Source organism: Hirundo rustica, chromosome W (genome assembly GCF_015227805.2).
Source record: "Hirundo rustica isolate bHirRus1 chromosome W, bHirRus1.pri.v3, whole genome shotgun sequence".
In the NCBI taxonomy this organism is placed as follows: Eukaryota; Metazoa; Chordata; class Aves; order Passeriformes; family Hirundinidae; genus Hirundo; species Hirundo rustica.
Genome location: NC_053487.1, coordinates 15,556,238 through 15,576,962, shown reverse-complemented (window position 1 = coordinate 15,576,962; position 20,725 = coordinate 15,556,238). Strand labels below are relative to the sequence as shown.

At 41.9% G+C, this 20,725-nt stretch overlaps 1 protein-coding gene across 5 annotated transcripts in view; it reads left to right on the top strand.

Annotated features, from left to right (window-relative positions):
• Positions 1 to 20,725, top strand: part of DIAPH2 (diaphanous related formin 2) — a 297,380-nt gene that overhangs the window by 199,121 nt on the left and 77,534 nt on the right. For all 5 annotated transcript variants that reach the window (XM_058423886.1, XM_058423889.1, XM_058423890.1 and 2 more), the window contains 2 exons: positions 689 to 824; positions 17,413 to 17,508. In XM_058423886.1, coding sequence (XP_058279869.1) covers positions 689 to 824; positions 17,413 to 17,508 — 232 coding nt within the window. The remainder of the gene's footprint in view (positions 1 to 688; positions 825 to 17,412; positions 17,509 to 20,725) is intronic.

The following is a 20,725-nucleotide window of genomic DNA, read 5'->3' as shown; positions in this document are numbered from 1 at the left end:
TGGTATCCAGAGTCTCTGCAAACCAGGGATGAAATGTGGTGTTTGACCTCAGAAAAATCCTGAAATGGCACACTGAAAGATGCTGCCCCTTGCTTGAATGAATATTCTGTATTTGGAAGCATTTGAGAGTCTTGGATTTTTAATTTGCTAGTTTGCATAACCTGTTAGCTCAGAGACTTTTTAGTCATAATCTAAAAACTCAACTGTTTTCCATTTCTTCTCCTGTGTTTTCTGTATTTTAGTCATCCAGACTGGGTGTTTCAACAAAAGTTTTTGATGAATCATATTTAAATTCTAGCACCTGAGTTTCAGCCACTTGTAATTGAATTTCCATCATAGTGGAAACTTGGCTTCCTCCCCACTCATCCCCCCTAAGAGCATGGCGCAGGCTTAAGGTAGACTCGCAATCTTAATAGGGAAGAACAAAACCATGTTGCTGCTGAAAAAAGTTATTTTTTTCCTTCATCATAAATGCAAAGCTATTTCAGTTTCCATTGCTCTGATCAATAATTCTCACATGTACGTGATGTGGTACATTATGTTCCCTCCAAGATTTCTGAGGTTGCTCCAAGTATTGGGTCAAGTCCCTGTTTTTTTTCTCTTCTCATTTAATGTAAACACAGGATCTGTGCAAACCAGGTTATTTTGGTTTTCTTCAGTGTACAGACACTCATTTCCTCTAATGCAGGAGGCATTAAAAGAAAACAACAAAAGAAGAGAATTGGAGGAGAAAACCAAGAGAGCCAAGCTGGCCAAGGAGAAGGCTGAGCACGAGAGGCTGGAGAGACAGAAGAAGAAGCTGCAGTTGATTGATATGAACAAAGGTAAGGCAGCATTTTTAGCTGAGAGATTATTATTAAAAAGGCAAAACCAAGTCAGGAGTAATAAACTGAAGGCTATTTCTGATCAATATGAGAAATACTTGCTGACAGTTCTGAAAGCTGAAAAAAGTTCACTTTCCCAAATGGAAAATTCTGTTTTGTTTTAGCCTACCTGGTCATGTCATTCCATTTCTGCCACTTAATGTGTGTAATGATCCTTTCAAGGCATTTTGTTGTGAATTATTGGCTTTTTTTGCATTTGTGGCACTTAATTGATTTTTTTTTTTCTTATGGATTGACTTCCAAGAAGAAGTGTCTTCCTTGCTTTGTTGTTAATTTCATTCTGTAAACATCTCTATAATCAAGGTATTGTGGCAATTAATGTCTTTCTTTTTGGGCTTGGGGAGCTGTGTTAGAAAGTATGTTCTCCCAGTAGTCCTGTTAGGAGCTGGAAAATCTCGCTGAGCTTGGAGCCTGAGTACAGAGTGACATTTCAGCACGATAAAAAGCAATGTGTTGATCTTGTCAGCTGGGAGAATATTGTATTTCACATGAGACCTTTGACAGAGAGGAAGGTAAGAAAGCAGAAGGAATGGGGTGGGCTCAATATTGATGCTGTGCAGATTTCCAGACGGTTGTAAAATAGAGGCTTTATTCTTTACCTGACTCTGGAAGACAAGTAGAAGTAAAATTAGATTCAGGCAAGAGATTACTTGCAGTTTTTTGTTCAGTTTCTATGAATTTGTGTTAATCTGCTAATCTGACCCAGCTCTAAAAACACCTGTACTGGTTATCCATTTAACAGGGAAAAATACTGCAATGGTACCACAAATCCTGTTATCTTTGGCCTTGCTTGAACTGGCACTGACACTGCCTGGAATATTCTATAGCAGAAATTCTTTTCTATAGATGACAAACTATATTATCAGATCATTTAAAGATGAGTCTAATTTCAGTATAGCTATAAACAAAATATAAAATTTAAACACAGGGGATGCATAATTTTTTCTTTGTGAAGTTGAGCTAGTAAAGGTTTCTAACGAGACTTTTCTAACCCATTCTTTCAGCATATGATTAATATTTCTTTAATATCTGCCACCTGCCAAAAAAATGTCCATGGTAATATGGACAGGCACTTTACTGTGAATGGGATAAGAAGCAGCTAAATATCCCTCCATCCCCTTCCCTCTGCCAGAGTGCTTGAGAGAGTTTATTTTAACTACCACTTGAGACAATGCAAGCCAGAATGTTTTGTTAGCTGTTGAAAAGTGTGGAAAGCTCACTTGGATGCTGTTGTCAGTGACTTGGGCTGTGGTTAAGGGCTGGAGCTCTGTTTGAAGTTACAACTTGTAAAATTGCCTCAGCTCAGTCCTGAGAGCACACCTTCCTTTTTCTGCATCCCTTCACTTTTCAAGCAGGTGAGGGGACACCTCTCAGCAGTGGCACAGATGCCTCACTACACTGACAGCATTTTGCTTTCCATCATGAAAGTATTTTCCTATTAAGTGATACAACTGAAGTTTCATTTGGCATTGTAGTCCTCTCTTAATGAAAATGCAAATATATGAATGTCTTTACATGGCCCAATGCACCAGAACTGCCATTTAAATAACTAATGTTTGTAAACCTGTGACACAAAATTAATTTAATACTTCTAAGATATTTTTTTTCCAGTTTGTAAATATTTTAAAATATCCACTTCACATATTACAACTCTGCTGCTGTGGTAGGAGGAGGGTTAAACCTCTATCCCCACTGGATTCCATGAGATTGATATTCAATTGACTGTTTTTGCCAAATAACTATTTTTTTTCTTGATGCAACTACTTTTGTGTGCTCATTGCTGCTTATATAAATAGTTTTCAAATTTGTCTAAGTGAATGTGACACAGCAGACTTAGAGGAAGGAGGCAGATGTCCTCTCAAGCTGTCACTTTGACAAGGTGATTTTCACCCAAATGCTCATTTTAACCTCACTGTCTCTCAGCTCTTTCTCTGGATCTCCCCGAGTCAAAATTGATCTGAGTGCTGCAGTCCTTGAGGTCAAAGCAGTTGGGTTCCTGCATTTTTCAGCTTCTTGTGTAGTTCTACAATTAGTATTTTTCCTGTTTTCTGACTCTTCAGTGACCACTTTTTGGTGGTCACTGGAGAATCCAGATTAGGCTAGTTATAATTAATTAGCTTAAAATTAATATCTGTTTCTTGGTGTAACTGTAGAAAACCACAGTGTGGCCAGAATTAAGAACTGTTCTAAATATTTCCTAGTGATGAAGTAACTCAGACTTTGCCAGTATTTTGAAGACCACTTCACACAGTTTGGTGGTTTTGTGCTTTCTGTAACTGAGCTGCCACATAAACACTACATCTAAACTGATAAAAAACCTGCTGAACATTCCAAAATATTTAAAGATGAATGCAAAAATATAAAAAAAACCCTCTATGAAAACATATATTCCAAAAAGTTATCAAGATTGTTAGCATTAGGTGAAAAGTCCAGGTTTCCTGGTGAAGTTTGGAGGCACAGAAAGGTTTGTGCCTTATGCACACACCTACAGATCTGAAGGTTCACAGTTAAAATCATGAACAATTCTTTCTCCTTATGGGAGATGAATTTGGAGGAGAAGCCTTTCATGACTTCCATCTGATTCAACATCTGCAAAATTCTTGCAGCATTGCTTCTGTGTGCATGTCTGAAGTAAAGAGAGATAAAGAATTGGAGAATTCAGCTTCCTGGGAGCTGCAAAGTGTCTAACAGCAATTCTGATGCAAATGTTATCTAATCAGAAATAGTTTTGCTCTTCTTTATATCTCATTACTGTGACAATTAAAATCACCTTTAACCGCCAGTATTCAGATAAAAGATAGAATGAGCTTCCTCAGTCCCAATTAGGGTTGAATTAATTGTTTTGAAGACATATTAACATTCTCCCCTAATGCAAGTGAAGCTCTGTGCTGGAGGTTGATGGATATTCCTGCTTTCCCTTTCCATGTACCCCCTTATAAGATTTCATGTGCTTTTTATTCAGGCTGGTGTGTTCTAGTGTGACCAAGAGTTCTGCTGTGTTTCCTTGAGCTGGTGTTTCATTTCACTGGTGCAGAATATCATTCCAGAGGTTGCTTTTGCTTCAGTTTTCTAATGATTCTGTGCTTTTCTGGTTGGTTTGTCTTCCTTCCACATCCTTTAGCATAAACAGAAATCCATATGAAGCTTATTATGAGTTACATGTTGTTTTGTAAATGACTTTTTGAATTTCTGTATTGGCTGGGGATTGCATGGGGTACCTGGAGTGGTAAAACTTGGGTCTTATTTACATTTTAAAGATTATTAGTTTGTGGTGCTGGATGTCAATGAGGCAAATGTTCAAATTCCTTTGGGAAGTCATTATTTTTCATATTGATGTCAATGATCTGTTTGAATATGCTGCACACCTGAAACCTGATATTCACAGAACAAAAAATAGATTGAGCTTTGCATTATGCTTAAAGGTGAGCATCTACAGAACCAGGATGAGGTTTGAGTTTTCCCCTTCAAAGCAATTCTGCAGGAACTGCTAAAAACTTTGTAAGATCTATTTGTGCAGGAGTTGAAAGCTGTCTTGAGAATGGGGTGAGTGTCAGAATTCCTGAACTGCTGCTAAATGGGTCAGAAACAGCTCAGGAGAAATGCAAATAGATGTGAGTATGAACAGGAAGTTAGAAACAAATTACAGCTTGAAATTGAATCTCACCTTTAAATGTTTTGCTCTGAAAAAATTTGGGTTTGATAATGACAATGGCCCATATAGTATGTTCTGATTGAGTTTATCAGGGGGAAAAAATGTTTGAATGACACATCTGTGATTGGGATAATTGCAGGGAAGAAAGAAAAATCGGATTATTTTCTCTTAAAAGTAGGTTTCTTGGGGACCATTTACTGAACAGTAACAAGTAGTAACTTCGGAGAGTTTTCTATGCAAATTCAACTTTTCCTTAGAGAAATTATATTCGTGTTTCAAAAAGTAGGTACTGTTATTAATTTTGAAAGTAGCCACGATTTTGTTTATCTCAATGTAACTGCTGTATAACAGTTGATATTTTGTAGAACTTACAATGTTAAAAAGCATTTCAGAAATAATTATTGATCAGCTTTGGTGTAAGGCTGGTTCAGGAATCAGGGTGGGATGGGGTGAGGAGCAGAAGAACCCTTGGCTCTGTGTAAGGGCTGCTCAGTGATAAGAAACCCCCCCCTGAATTATCAACACTATTTCCAGTTCCAAAACACAGCCCCACACCAGCTGCTGTGAAGAAAATTAACTCTATCCCAGTCAAAATCATCACCAATATTAAAAAAAAAGAAAGTAAAAAGTCATCAAGAATGTGTAAGAACTCTCCTTTCCTCAAAATGTGTTTCCAAACCTCCTTTTTTCCCTGAAATGTTAGAGCAGTTATTCAATTATAAGGAACTTTTAATAGGAAATTATTAACCATGATAAAAGCATTGATGACTTTGTTCTGCCTTACGTATCTGCTCATCACAGAAATTTAAAGTAGCTCAGTACTGTAGCTTAAATGTAGCCTTGAAATGGCAGCAGAACTTTATTTACAGGTGTAATTAGTGAGGTATCACATGGGATTTTTTTGGTTGTTTTGTTTTGTTCTTTGGGGTTTTTTTTGGTTGGTTTGTGTTTTGGATTTTTTTTTGGTGGGCTGCACAATCTTTTCCTTCCCCCACAGAGGCAGTCTCTTCCCATTTGTTCCAGGTAATTCACATTACAGCCAGTTTTAGGTGGGGTCCTTGCAGAAAGAGGCTCGAGGGGCATCTCAATGAAGCCACAGCAGACCTTGACCATTGGGACATTTTCTCCCAATAAATAAAAAAATGTGCATTTCAAACATTGTTTTCAATAGCCTGCCTGTACAGCAAAGCACTTTTTTTTCTCCTTCTATTAATTTATTTAAGCCTGAGGTCAGATTATCATCAATAATATTCTTAATTGGTGTGTAAACAAGGGTTTTCCTTGTTTTGTAAACTGATACAAGCTAGGGGTTCACTTCTCAGTCACACTGTCTGAACTTGTTCTCCTTTAATTAAAAAGTAAATAAGACTCACCAGACACCACTCTGCTGCAAACTGCAGAGCAGGACTGCTTCCTGGAGATATTTATTATGCATGCAAAATGAATTTAGCAAATGAATAAAATGCAAATATATGAGGAGAACACAAAAACACGCTTTCCCAAAGACATTGAAAGCTGACCTTTTTAAAGTGAATATATTGCAATTAAAAATTCTGGTACTGGTTATGAATAAAAAGTCGTTTAAAAGTTTCTACAGGACACACATTAGACTTTGAAAAGTGCTTAAAAGTTCAAAGCAAAACAGGGTAGTGCAAGATGTGAATAGAAGCATAATTTTAAAACCCTTTGGAGCAGCAGGAGGCACCATGTGTTACCTAATGTGGTATTTGACTGGACTCTTTCAGTAAGAGCCCAAATTTATGAAAAATTTCCTGTAAAATTCCTGTAAACCTTTGCCCAAATGGCTGTGCAATACACTTCTTATTAACTTAGATCAGTTTGCAATCAGTATATTTGTAATAATGAGTACAAGATGTTTTGCAAGTGCATGTGGAAAATACTAGAAAATAAAAATGTGCCAGCAAAATATGTGGGTAATGCTGCAGTAATCAGTGCAGACAGCAAAAAGGGAGGGCAGCAAAACTTTACTTCAGAAACAAGAGCATGTTCCCAGCTGTGCATCTGAACTGAGGAAAGCAGATTCATTGGAGGTAGACCATGCTTGGCTGAGCTCTGGGGCTTCATGTGAAGAGCAGTTTCTGTAGTCCCAAGTTATTCCAGCAGCTGGCACCTTCTGAAATATCACCCTTAAGTTCAATTTAGAATCCTCTTAGTCAATATTGCTGCCTGACAAATCTCACCTAAAGCTCAGAAAGAGACCCCAGCATGGGCAGATTTGATTGCCAGGATATTTGCAGTGGCAGCCTCAGTGTTGTGCTGCTGTTCCCCAGCAGTGCCAGCTCTTGGGAAGGTTTCTGTCAGGATGCGTTTGCTCTACTGGGTCTGCCCAGATTCCAAAGCACAGGAGGAGCTTGTCTTGCATCCTTTCAGTGGCTGCTTTCTGCAGTCTAAAGAAATTGTGCTGCCTCGGGCATTTCATGTTGGAATCCCCTCCCCTGGTTAGATGAAAGGCTTTTCCAGTTGTGATTTCTCTTCTGTGAGTGCTATAATCAAGCTGGTGCACCACTGCTCCTGGAAACACAGGATCCTGGGTTTTTATCATGCTGGCTTGTTGTTTCTTTGGTCATCTCTCTAGACTGGAGCTCTTGGGCATTCCCTGTTGAAGAGCTTCTGGCTGGCCTGTGAAGTTACACACTCATTCAGTTATTTCAGCTGATTTTATTATTCCAAATCTTCTGTACATTGGGTCTCTCCGGCAGTGCAAGGAGCAATAATGTTGTTCTATGGAAGAAGAAAGTTATTTTTGTTTTTATTATTATCATTAAAAGTGGCCCAAATCTGTTGGGTAGCACTGGTCTAAACCCTGGGACCTGCAGGAGCATGAGTATTTCTGCAACCTCCTAAAAACACCCCCACAGTCTGGATCTCGAAACCAAAGCTGCAATAGAATTAGTGTCGAATCCAAATGAAAACAAATGGGGTTCGTAGTTAACACATCAATTAATGATTGAGAATCCTTTAGCCTTTGCAATCCTCTTTAATACCTGTAGTGAATCTGGATCTTTACTAAGGCAAATCAAAGTAAATTGCCAATTTTTATTATTTTTTTTGCATGTCTCCACACATTTGCTCTTTCTTAAATGCTTGGGGCCAACTTGGAGAAGAAACAGAGGAAGAAAATTACTTGTTCCAGATGAAACTCCTGTCCTTGTGTACAATGAAAGACATCTAAAAGAGAAATAATGATTATGTATTTTATTTCTGCTGACAAATGTTGGAAATAAGTTTTTAGTTTTCAAACTTCTGGCAGTTTCTATCTTTGTTTCTTATTTGTGTCTATAAATTGCTGTGGGTGCTATAAAAAAGACAAATGGAGGAAGTAGCTGGTACTGTGTGAAGAACTGCAGCAAGAACTATAGGGAAAGACTGCAATTTCTGTTAAATTTTATTTTTCAATTTTAATCAAGGCTCCTTGAAAATGCAGTTCTTTGTCCAGTTCCCACTTAACCACCTGAAGACTTTGATTAAGATGCACTGCTGAGATCAGACCTTGCATGAATTTTACTTTGAGGAGTTAAAAATCTCATCACTCTGTCCTACAGCTTCCTTAATAATGTGTTTTATGTTGAATATTCTGACATCCCAAAACCAGGCTGGGTTTTGTCAGTTGCAGTAATTAGCAGGTAGAGCAGCTCACTCAGCAAAAAATAGTGGAAGGCTGCATAAGCATTCATGAAGTATTGAAGGATTTTTGTCTTTTTTAATAAACTCTGACAGCTCTTACCTTTAATGAAGATTGAAAAATATTGTAATTTTTCTACACATTAAATATTCTAAGATATTAACTAGTTCTGGGTCTACAGTCACTGCCATTAAATGTGTCAGGCCAACTTGATGTTTATTAATTTGGACAAAGTGTATTCATAGACCGTTGATTTTGAAGGTAAATTTAATACAGAGCCATCAACAAAATGAATAAGCATGGGTAGGATAAGAAGCACAAAGAAAAACAATTATGTTGTCCAGTTTAGAGAAAATTCTGGCCTTGTATGTGAGTGGGAATTGAGAGAAGCTAATTTGCTTATTTGTTTTGCAGGAGCTCAGTTATTTAAGGCTTTTAGATGGAATGTAATTAAAACTGGTATTTCAGTGTCTTGTGCTGGTTCCCACACTTGCTCTGCTCCCTTTCCTCTAACCCTGGAGAGAACTCTGTGCATGTCTTGTGTAGGGTGTATAGAATGGTTTAAGTTAGGTTGATGTAGAATTTAAAGGTATCAAGTAGTTATTCTCATGACCAGCTTGTAGAAATTCGAACCAGGTACTGTTTTAGGTGTGCTCTTACATCACGTCTGGATTGAGTCTAATAAATCTGAATGTAACAGAGAACCAGGACAGAACAGCTTATTCATTAATAGGCTGCTTTTAAACTTGAACATTTGAGAGCTTGAATGTGTATTTAACCTCCTACACCTCGTGTGAGTCAGAAGTTTTTTACCACAGTATAATTTTTTTTTGCATAAAGTAATGATTTTCCCATTCCCAGATGGGGAAATTTATATTAGTTTGGAGTCTGAGAGATGTGGATGACAAGTCCACGTACCTGCTGAGTCTAACATATATTTTAGTTTTGGGTTATAACACAGATATGGGAACAGAAAGACACATTCACCAATAGTTTTGTAACCCTGCAGTTCTTTGACCTCTAGTTCTCATGCTGCTGAATGCTGCTGTCAACTTATTAACAGACTGAAATGCAAAGGAAAGACTCAAGTATATAAAAAGAAATAATTTTTCTACCCAGATTTCCATAATGCAACATAAAGTCCAGCAATTTAAAGGCTGTGAGTTAGCTTGGATATGAAAAAAGCAAAAAAAAAAAAAAATAAAAAAATAAAAATTAGCAAAGTAAAATTCAGCTGTTAAGAAATGTTATACCATTGACTTCCACTACTTGATTATCCCCTCTTCATTCTTTCCTTACGTCACCTGAAGACCATCCATGCTATTGATTGTATAGATAATTTTTCCCAAAGATTTAGTGAATCATGGAGTCAGGAGGCAGCATAGAAAATATTTTCTCTGAGCTGCAATACTGAACTTTCTGCTGTTCAGTGTCATCAGATGCATTGATTAGATTGACCTGTTTCCACTTCAAAAAAAGCCTTCAGCTATCCCAGCAGCAAAGCAGCCGTCACTCAGCAGCAGCTGCCTATCTGCATGCTGAAGATGTCATCAATAATGCACAGGATAACATCTCCAATGCGGTCTCTCTCTCTCTTGGAGCCCCCCCGGCTCAATTTTTGCCTCAGCTAGCTTGAGAGACAAACTACAGTTGAAGGATTTTTCCCTCAGGGTCCCAAAGATCTAAGAGCAGCTGGAACCTTTTCCTTTAGAGAGAGCATGCGTCTGTCAATGGCAAAAGGAAAGAGTCTGCCCTTGGTCTGGGAGGAATCACGGCGTTATTCAGTCTTTCTCCTGTGGTCCTGCCCCTGCAGGGTCAGGAGCCCCGGTCCCCGTCCCCAAGCCAAGAGAGGGATCCATGTGCTCTTCCTGGCTTTTATCCAGGGGGAAGGGGCTAGAGGAGGGGACAAGCCACTACCCAATCAGGGATAAGGTGGGAGTGGAACAGAGTTGGATTACATTCCAGTGTGGGACAATGGGTGGGGAAAAGGAGCAGGGACAAATTTCGGGATGATACATTTTCCAGGGGAACAGGGGGGTACAGAAGAAACCATTACAAAACCCAATAGAAAAATGAAATACAATATAAACCCAAATAATGCACAACATCTCCCCCTTTCTTATCAAATTGAGAAGGAGGAAGGCTCAGTCCATGGGAGATGCTCAGAGTTTGGATCTTGAGTACTTTTAAAGCTGAAAAGTAAAAAATTACCTTTAGTGCAAACAAACTGTCTAGAAAAACACTGTTAAGTAATAATGATAATTATAAGGAGAAGGTTCTGTGCTTTCTCCTCCTCCAGGCAGAACTGGCCACTTGTGGGGCCTCTGCAGGTGGCTTTGCACTTTTAGGGATGAAAGGTTTCACCCACTTGGCTGGCACCCACTTGGGACCTGAGGGAGTGGACACGCAGGTGTACCCACGACCCCAGGTGACCAGATCATGAGGACCCTCTGTTTCCCCGGTTGCTGGATCCTTTACCATTACCGGAGGCTTTGCTTTCAGCTGCAGTTGGCAGTTCTCTCTGAAAAGGTGCACAATCGGTGGGTTAAGATTTTCAAATGTTCAATTTAAAAAATTCAAAGTGAGCAAGGCTTTGGACAACTGGATTTGGGGTGTTTCTAGTTTTAGAGACTGATGTTGTTGGTTGAGGACCCGTTTGAGATTTTGATGGGTCCTTTCCAAGATGGCCTGACCTGTCAGGGAGTAGGGGATGCCTGTTTTGTGCTTTACTCCCCATTGTTGCAGGAAGCTTCTGAACTCCTTGGATGTGTACGTGGGTCCATTATCAGTTTTTATTGATTTGGGGATGCCCAGGAAGGAGAAAGCCTGTATTAGGTGTTTCACGGCATCACTAGACTTCTCCCCTGTGTGGGCAGAGGCATAGACAGCTCCAGAAAAAGTGTCCACAGATACGTGGACATACCTTTGCCTACCAAAAGACATGACGTGTGTCACATCCGTATGCCATACCTCACAGCTGTTCAATCCCCTGGGGTTTGCTCCTGCACTCAGGGCTGGGAGTGCGTGTTGCTGGCATGAGGGGCACATTGCAACAATTGCCCGAGCCTGTTCCCGAGTTAGGTGGAACTGATGGACTAGGCCTGGTGCATTCTGGTGAAAAAGCTGATGGCTGATTTTGGCTTGTCCAAAGATGTCTGGGAGTGGGGCCATCTCCACAGGCACAGCAAGAGCATCAGCCCTTCTGTTGCCCTCGGCTATGAATCCTGGTAAATCGGTGTGAGACCTGATGTGCATCACATAAAATTGTTGCTCTCGGTGGGAGATCAGATTTACTAGTTTTGAGAGCAAGTTGAAAAGTGCAGCATTGGAGACCTCACTCAGTACAGCTTGTTCAGCTCTGGATACTACACCTGCTACATAGGCCGAATCTGTGATCAAATTGAATGGTTCAGGAAACTTTTCAAAAACTCTGACAACTGTGGGTAACTCAGCTACCTGAGGTGATCCTTCCACCTCGACAGTGTCTTTTTCCCACTGCTGAGTTTGAGGATCCTTCCAAGTTATTACTGACTTGTGGGATGCTCCGGATGCATCTGTAAAAATGATTAGAGCCTTTAAGGGGATCCTGCTCTGAACACTTTTTAATGACAATTTGAACTGAATTTGTTTGCTAAATAATTTGTGAGCAGGCTGATGAATTGAAATTTGACCTGTGTAGCTATCTAGAGCAAACTGTAAAGATTCATTTTCATGAATCAGGTGCTCCAACATTGCTTTTGTGATTTGGCCCGAGTTTATCTCAATTGGGATGTGAATACACTCAAAATCACATCCTGCCAACTCCCTGATCCGAGTCCTGGCTTTCCGGATCAATTCCGCTACCAGTTCCTGTGGCCTGGTCATTCTTTTGGACCAGTGGTGACTGAGGAAAACCCACTCTATGATTAAGAGGGGATCCCTACAGTCTTTGTCCTTTTTTGATTTTTCCACTTTTTCCCACTGAAAGATCACCCCGTGGAGGTGTGGCAATTTGCCTAAAATGATGAATTTAAATGGCAAGTCTGATTTGCTCCTATTGTCCTGTCTGGTGACCATACACTCCTGTACCTTTTCTAGGGCTGTTCATGCCTCTTGAGTGAGGGCCCTAGGAGAACTTAGCTCCTCTCCCCCTTTTAACATATGAAAGAGGGGGTCTAGGTCTTCAGTGGTCAGACCTAGCCAAGGTCTTACCCAATTTAAGGACCCACACAACTGCTGGACATCTGCTAAGGTCCTGATGTTATTTTTGACAACCAATTTTTGCATCACAATGGTCCGCTTACCAATCTCCAGACCCAGGTACTTCCAAGGCAGCATCCTTTGAATCTTTTCCTCCTGAAGCTCAAACCCTGCAGCAACCAAAGAATCGATTGTCAGGTTAAGCACGTGGGACAGTAAGTCATCATTGCGGGCACACACGAGCACATCATCCATGTAGTGCAGGATGATGGCTTCTCCTACAGCTGCGCGCACTGGGGACAGCAGGGAAGAGAGGTACCACTGACAAATAGATGGCGAGTTTTTCATCCCTTGGGGAAGAAATTTCCAGTGGTATCTTTTCCTCGGGGCTTCTCGGTTGAGGGTAGGGACCGAGAAGGCGAAATGTGGGGCATCGTCAGGGTGCAGAGGGATCTGGAAAAAACGATCTTTGATATCAATAATTGCCAAATTCCAATTTTGGGGGAGCATTGCTGGGGATGGCATCCCTGGCTGGAGAGAACCCATGTCCTCAATGACATTATTAATTAGACGTAGATTGTGGAGGAGCCGCCACTTGCCTTTGTTTGCCTTTTTTATAACAAAGACTGGGGAATTCCACAGAGACGTGGTTTCCACAATGTGGCCTTTAGCTAGCTGTTCACCCACTAGCTCCTGAAGCACCTTCAATTTTTCTTTACTGAGCAGCCACTGCTCTACCCAGACTGGTGAATCAGTTTTCTATTGAGTTTCTGGGTAGGGCGCTCTTCAGTGGCCGCAGCCTGAAAAACCGGGGGGGGCATCTGGAATGCCAATCGTGACCCCCCACTGGGCCATCAGGTCTCTCCCCCACAAGGGCTCCGAATAACCCAAAACAAACGGACTCAGTGTAGCTAATTGCCCATTTGGCCCCTTAATTTGCACAATACTTTTTGATTGTTTTGCCAATTTCATCCCCCCTACACCTTGCATGTGCCCTGCCACATTTTGCAGTTCCCAATGTGAGGGCCACATCCTTTCTGGTACAATTGTTACACCTGCGCCTGTGTCCAAAACCCCCTTCATGCTTATGATTTCCCCACCGTGACGGACCTCACACCATATTATGAGCTTGTCCCTCCCAAACACTCGTGTGGGGCAAACCTCAGGGTATTTCTTCCCTGTGATATCGTTTTCAGGGAATGGGTCAGGTGCTGGAATTGCCTGAGCTATTATCTGCCCCTTAGGGAGAGACAGGGGTGGACGGACACAGCGCAGCCAGAGAACTAGTTGTTCAGGGTTTGATGAGATGCGACCTGGGAGGATCTCGATCTCTCTTGGTGTGTATTTGGTGTCCCCAAGGATGACATACTTACTGCCAGCATGTTGCCAGGAGCCTGGCACCTGCAGATCCAAGGAACCTAAATGCCAGTCTGTGTCACCTAGGTGCAAGGACTCTGTCAGCTGCAACCTAAAAGGCTTTCAGAAACATTCAGTGGTTAGATTGGGTCTGCTCACATCATGATCTGAAAGGATCACATCTGGTGACTTCTGCTGAAAAGCAGAACTGATTATAGCAGGATTAGTTAATTTAACATCTGCATTTTCTAGTTTTTCATCCCGCCTCCTCGGACTTGCCCCGTTTACGTCAGCACACTGGGCAAGGCGGCGCTCACCTTTTAGTTTTTTGAAAAATTCCCTTTGGACCCTCGAGACCCCCACCCCCATTGTCCTGAAAGTCCAAAAATTGTCTCTTTAAAGGACATTGAGATGCCCAATGTCCAGCCTGATCACACAGGAGACACATTGTTCTTCTCTTGGGTGGTGGTCGTGGCACAGGCACAGGAGGCACGGTGTCTGCAGCAGCGGCTCTTTGAGGTGGCTTGAATGCATCTCTGGAACTGTGGCTTTGGTGAGCTGTCATGAAGGGAACCTTCCTGGCACACACCTGGAGCATGTCATCTAAGGCTGGAGCCGGTTCCATGGGCAGGCTGAGGATGGCTGCCTTGCACTGTTCCTTTGCATTGGTCAGCACCATTTCCTCCAGGACCTGTTCTTGGGCTCCTTCTTTCTTAACCCGTAACTCAATAGCTCTGGTTAATTGCTCCACAGATTTTACAAAAGGTTCTGATGGAAGCTGCTTTATTTTACTGTAAGCTTGGAAAGGCCCATTGGGCTGGATTGAAAAAGAATGCTTTGGAAGCAGCATCTTTCATGCACTCCAAAACAGCTAAAGGAATTTCCTGAGCCTGCTTGAGGGCTGAGACCCATTCACCATCACCACATAGATGTTCTAATTGAACTGGGAAATAGTTATTATCAACAGCCATTTCAGGATTTTGCCAAAGCTCGGGAATTAAATCTCTTAACCTTTTTTTCCATGTTGTTTCCCAAAGTCTAAATTCTGTGGACGAAAGGAGGGACGAGAAAAGCTGTTGGAGGTCAAAAGGAACTATAGGATTCCCTGCTAAATTTGCTTTTAAAAGGTTGAGAAAGTATTCACTTTCGTGTTCAAATTCGGTAAGAGCTTTGCATAAATCCAGAATCGCTTGTTGGGGGAACGGGGTCCCAATCACCATGGACAACACCCCCTCTTTTTGACCGTTGATATGGGACAGGGGTAACAGAAAAGCTGGGATCGGTTCCTGCTTCCGGGTTCCCGGCTCCCAGCCACACTCCCCCGGGTGTGGGAACTGGGATTGTGGGCGAGGAAACAATGGGAACTAGAGGCAGGGAGGGGCTGGAGGCTTGACTCACACAGGGAAGGGGTCGGAGGGCAGAGGTTTGAGGGTAGGGGGTGCAGTCAGAGGAGAGGGCGGTGCCGGGGGCGGCACTGAAGGGAAGGTGGGGTCACAAAAGGGATTGTGGGAAGAAGGAGGCGCAGACAAAGAAAGAGGCTCCTCATGTTTCGGGGGCATGCAGCTTTGGCCATTTTGGGGAACAAAGGAAAAAATGCAGCATGATCTCTGCCATCTTGTGACCCCCCCCCAGAACTGAAACTAGCTTGGGGATCACTAAAATGGGGATTTTGAGCACTCAAAACTGTCTGCAAAAGTAAACCAAACACGGGATTTACAAACTGGGAAGAAGGGAGGTTTGGGGAAAGATTAGGGGTTTTTCGAGGAATCTGGCCAGAGTTACTCAAGCAGGGGGACTCAGGAATTCGGGGAAAGCCAGGGGAGCTGCAGCTTCCCTGCCCTGTCTGGTGGGCTGCTTTCCTTAGAATACCCAAGCTCGGGGAAGGGATTTTGGGGTCAGGAGAGGGAGAAACTGAGGAAACTGGGGAAAAATCACAAAGAACTGGCTGTTTTTCCCCCTCATTTTGCTTTTGAAATGCAAGCCGAATTTGCAAGCTCCAGAGAGCAAAATTTGCAATTTCTGTATCCTTAGGAGTGGCTGGTTCAGCCAATTTATTTGCAACAGCCTCCCAAAATTCCAGGAAGCTTATTTGTTCTAATGATACATGTGGATAGTTATAAAACAACCAGCGTATAAATTTCTTCAACTGTTTCTTTGAACAATGGGTCCCCCATCATCCAAGGCACTAAAAATTTGGCAAAAGACTCTTTTTTGAGACACAGACAGCCTAGCACCCATTTTTGGCTCCGATTTTAAGTTCTTGCATCCCCTTTTAACTGCAACTGGGAAGCCAAAAGGGAAAAACAAAACAAAACAAAACAAAAACAAAAACAAACAAACAATAAAACTTCCCTGGAGAGGGAAAAAAAACGGAGGCGAAACTGTTACTCTTTCCACCCCAGGGCTGCGCAGCCTAAACTGAATTGCTTTTAAAAGCACCCTGAAGGTTTGCCCTGAAGTCAAGAACCTTCCCCCAAAGGAAAACACCCCTCCCTGAGGTTTATAGCCTCTGAAAGATTTTTCCTAAGATTCCCAAGGCGGGAATATTTACCAAAATCCAGCGTGGAGATTAAAAGCTTCCCAGTAGCTCCTTGCCTGAAACTGACCCTTTTGGTGCAAAAAGAGCTTCCACTTTCGGTTCCCAGGGTCGGCTGTCCACATACATGTGGTCGCCTACTCTGGGAGCAGCCTGTCGTCCAGGAGGCTTCTTCGCAGCAATCTGAGGGTTTTTTAAGTCCAAAGGAAAACCACAGCCTCTCTGTGTGGAGTCCTGTGTTTTGGAGACTCCACAGCGAACGCCAAGCCTGACGGGTCTGTCTCTCTGCGTGGATGGGCCACGTTTTTGGACTCACTTGCCTGCATGAGGTTCCTCAGCCACGTGCTCCACACGTGGTTCTTCGAGCTTTCTGGGAGCCCCTTGTGGCTTCAGGCACCACGCTTGGGCATCACCTGCAGTGTCTCTCTCTCGGAGACCCCCACTCCGTTTTTGCCTCGGCTAGCTTGAGAGACAAACCGCAGTTGAAGGATTTTTCCCTCAGGGTCCCAAAGATCAGAGCAGCTGGAACCTTTTCCTTTAGAGAGAGCATGCGTCTGTCGATGGTGAATGGAAAGAGTCTGCCCTTGGTCTGGGGGGAATCACGGCTTTATTCAGTCTTTCTCCTGTGGTCCTGCCCCTGCAGGGTCAGGAGCCCCGGTCCCCATCCCCAAGCCAAGAGAGGGATCCATGTGCTCTTCCTGGCTTTTATCCAGGGGGAAGGGGCTAGAGGCGGGGACAAGCCACTACCCAATCAGGGATAAGGTGGGAGTGGAACAGAGTTGGATTACATTCCAGTGTGGGACAATGGGTGGGGAAAAGGAGCAGGGACAAATTTCGGGATGATACATTTTCCAGGGGAACAGGGGGGTACAGAAGAAACCATTACAAAACCCAATAGAAAAATGAAATACAATATAAACCCAAATAATGCACAACAACACTCCCAAGTTGAAAGAACAGTAGGATTGGTATCAGTTTTGCCTAATGGAGAATCACCCCCAAAGCAGGCAGTGCTACCTGCATTGCCAGCAGCTTTGCACTGAGATGTGACTCTCTCTTATTTGGCAGCATTATGGGAACATGACAACACTTGGACTTTTATTTCTTTCTAAAGTCTGGTATCAGTGGTGCTAATCTAAGTTTCTTTTCCTGCTGCTCTCAGAGGGTGACGAGACAGGAGTGATGGACAGTCTGCTGGAGGCCTTGCAGTCGGGAGCAGCTTTCAGAGACCGCAGGAAACGAACACCACGAGCACAAGGTAAGAGAATTTCTGCAATCTCTGGGTTATGAACCGAGCAGGCTGAAGCTGTTTGACAAAGATTTTCCAACAATTTTCACTGGAAACTATTGGGCCAATGTTGGGTATTGAGCTCCTGTGAAAGCCCAGCATGGTCTGTGACCCCATGGATTTTTAACCTGCAGCTCTGTCTCCAGGTTACTGTGTGCTCTAAGGGCTCCTGCTGTGTTTGAAATGGCATTTAAACATCCCTGCACTAAGTGAGTTTAATTCTTACAACTGTAAGTATAATTAATTTATTGTAGGCGATGCCATGCGGAATATTAGCTTCTTAACAAATGAGACTTTGAGTGTTCAACTGATCATCATTTCCAAGCACTGCTCTTGGGTCTGTTCTGCTTTGGTAGGAACTTGCAGTATTTGGAGTCTTGAAAGTAAAAATACATTAAGATAGCTTTGTTTTCCTGAGGAAGGCAATAGTATTGGACTGAACTTTGTCCAGTTTACTGAGCAATTGCTTCTTCCTGCAAAGCTGGTTTTGAGAAAATTTGAGAAATTAATCAGTGGCAATGTTTCCTTTGTTCACTTCTCTGCTTGTGATATTCCAGTGGCACACAGATTGTGAAAAACACTTGAGTACTTACTTAAGTACTCTACTTTTACTTTTCATCAAAGCTCATAGTAACTGTGTTTTGCAATTTTTCATTTTAAACATGTCTTACAGTAAAAAATTCAGTCTTAAAAATCTAGTTTAAGTTATTTGGCATAAAATCAAAACCTTGGTTTGGATATGTTTGGCAAAAGAGAGTCATAAATAAGCCATATTTATCCACCTGATCCTCAGTGAGCTGGGGCTAGGTTCATGTTGGCTGATGACTTTTTTGTAGAGGAACAGAAGAGTAAAGGCAAATTCTATCACCCTCTTTAATAGCAAAGGTAGTGCATCATTATTTTTAATTTGCTATATGCATGATCTTATGAAAACAATAAAAATAAGTGACTCGATTTGTTCATACTGTGAAGTCAATTCTGCTACAGTTCCAGTATCATTCTTAATTCAGGGCTTGTTTCTGCTCTCATATCAGATGTGAAAGAACTCCTCAGTCAAAATTTGGTTTTTTCCCTTTCTTGAGAAGTATCATTTTGAGAGATGCTTTATCTGTATTGTGACTTGAGGAGACATTTGTCATCAAGTGGGGACAAAGCAAAGCTTCCCAGGGACCAGAGGAGATTGCACAAAACCTGCTGCAGCTGAGAAAACCGAGAAGATGATTGAACCCGGGTCAAAACCAGGGACTCCTCACCATGACTAGCGGACAGAGCTAATTAAAAATCCCTTTGACTGATCTTCTGGTTTATGTAATTACTCTGACTTCTGCATTTGGAATTTCATTGAGTTAGATGATATTCCAGTGGAGACTGGCTTTTAAATTTAAGGAGCTGACTGACTTTGGAGAACTCACTATGAGAAAAGGACTGGGTCTTACAATTCCAAACTCTGGCCAACTGTAAGTGCTCTATAAGAGAAGAAGGCCATAAGGTAAAATTTTCAGGGGTAGCTAAAAATTGAGAATAGGAGGCAATAAATGTTAGTCCCAGTCAAATATCTCATTTAAACTTTCATGTAAATTTTCTCATGTGGTTTAGAAACATATGTGACATCTAGTGAGTAACTTGTCTACATGCCAAAAGGTGCCTGAAAATGTGGCTGTGACATTTCTGAGCAGTGATCTAGAACATGAAAAACCTGGGACCACATTTACAAACTTCCACATCTCTCCTTCAAAAACAGAAGGAACAATGGCAGTTCCTTCTTTGGTGCCACTCTGTCCCACAGAGTTCCAGCCAGTGAGATTGGAATAAACAACTCCATGCCTCCTGTGGTTCAGTGGAAGGGGAAAAGAAGGAAACAAAAGGCATGGAAAGTAGAAATTGGGGAATTTCTGGGCTTGCTGGGTTGTGTGGTTGTGATTGGCAGTTGTATAGCAAATGGAATAATTCTGTCTGTGGGCAGTGCACAGTGCAGGAGTTTGCTGTACATTATTAGAGCTGAACTCCTCTGGAATCAGCCTGGGTTTGGGACACTAGTGGGAAAAACAAAACAAAACAAAAAAAAAAAAGGTGCTGCTATTTCCAAAGTTAGACTTGTCCAGCAAAGTTTTGGGTTTGAACTTGTCTTGGTTACACATTATGGTCTGAGAGGAAAATCTATCATTTTCTGTTTGGACGCAGATCTCATTTTCCTGTGTCAGTTGTGGTTGTTGTTTAGCAAAAAGAAAAAAAAACTTCTGCTTGCTTACTTTTTGTAGTTTTGCTAATTACTTGGTAACAGGTGGCCCCTACAGAAAGGCAAAAAAACCCTATCCAAACCCCTAGAAAACCCACAAAGAAAATGCCCCCCAAACCACTCAGCAATACAGTAAGTTCACTTTTGTACATTTTTCCTGTATGTGCTCTAGATCTGTCTTTTTCCAAACTTGCTTATTCTGTTTGCATCTTCTCATGGTGAAAATTAAAACCATAGAGGTTTCATGTCACCGAGACACACAAAGAAATCACACGCAGACAAGAGATTTTTGCAGAGGTTCTTCTGATCCAGCTCCCAGCTGAAAGAGCGGAGAGAAGAGACCCCTTTGTTTATTTTTTTACTTTTTATACATTTGTGGGTCTAGCAGAAGATTGGCTTTTTGGGGTTTCCACCCCTCAGCCTCAGTGGCCAGACAAATTGTCAGTTACAACTGTTTTCAGGTTAGAAATATGCAAACAAAGGGCAGAGAATGAAAAACAAAGGATTTGTTTATATTACTTCTGTGGGAAAGGTAGAAAACTGCTCTAATATTCTACAGTAACTAAAAGATCTGACTCCATTTATGAAAATCAAAAGGCTAATAAAGAAACTCAGAAAAACCAGGGTAACATCTCACCCTTTTAACTTTAAAAAAAGAAAAACAGAAAAAGAAAAATGAACAAATTTACAAAGGGAATATATACAAGTTCAATCACTGTCTGTGGAGGAATCATCAGAGTGATCACTCGAGGATTCATCCACTTGGTGGTTTTCAAGTTGATCACGGCTTCCACCGTGCCTGTCAGCTGAATTCTGCCTCTGTGGTCGCAGGTCAGGACGGACACACTTTGAAGGTAGCCAGCGTGTCCCAGTGTCCGTGAACACACACGCATACCCTCGCCCCATAGCAATTAGGTCATAGGGTCCTTCCCATTGCTTGGTGACTAAATT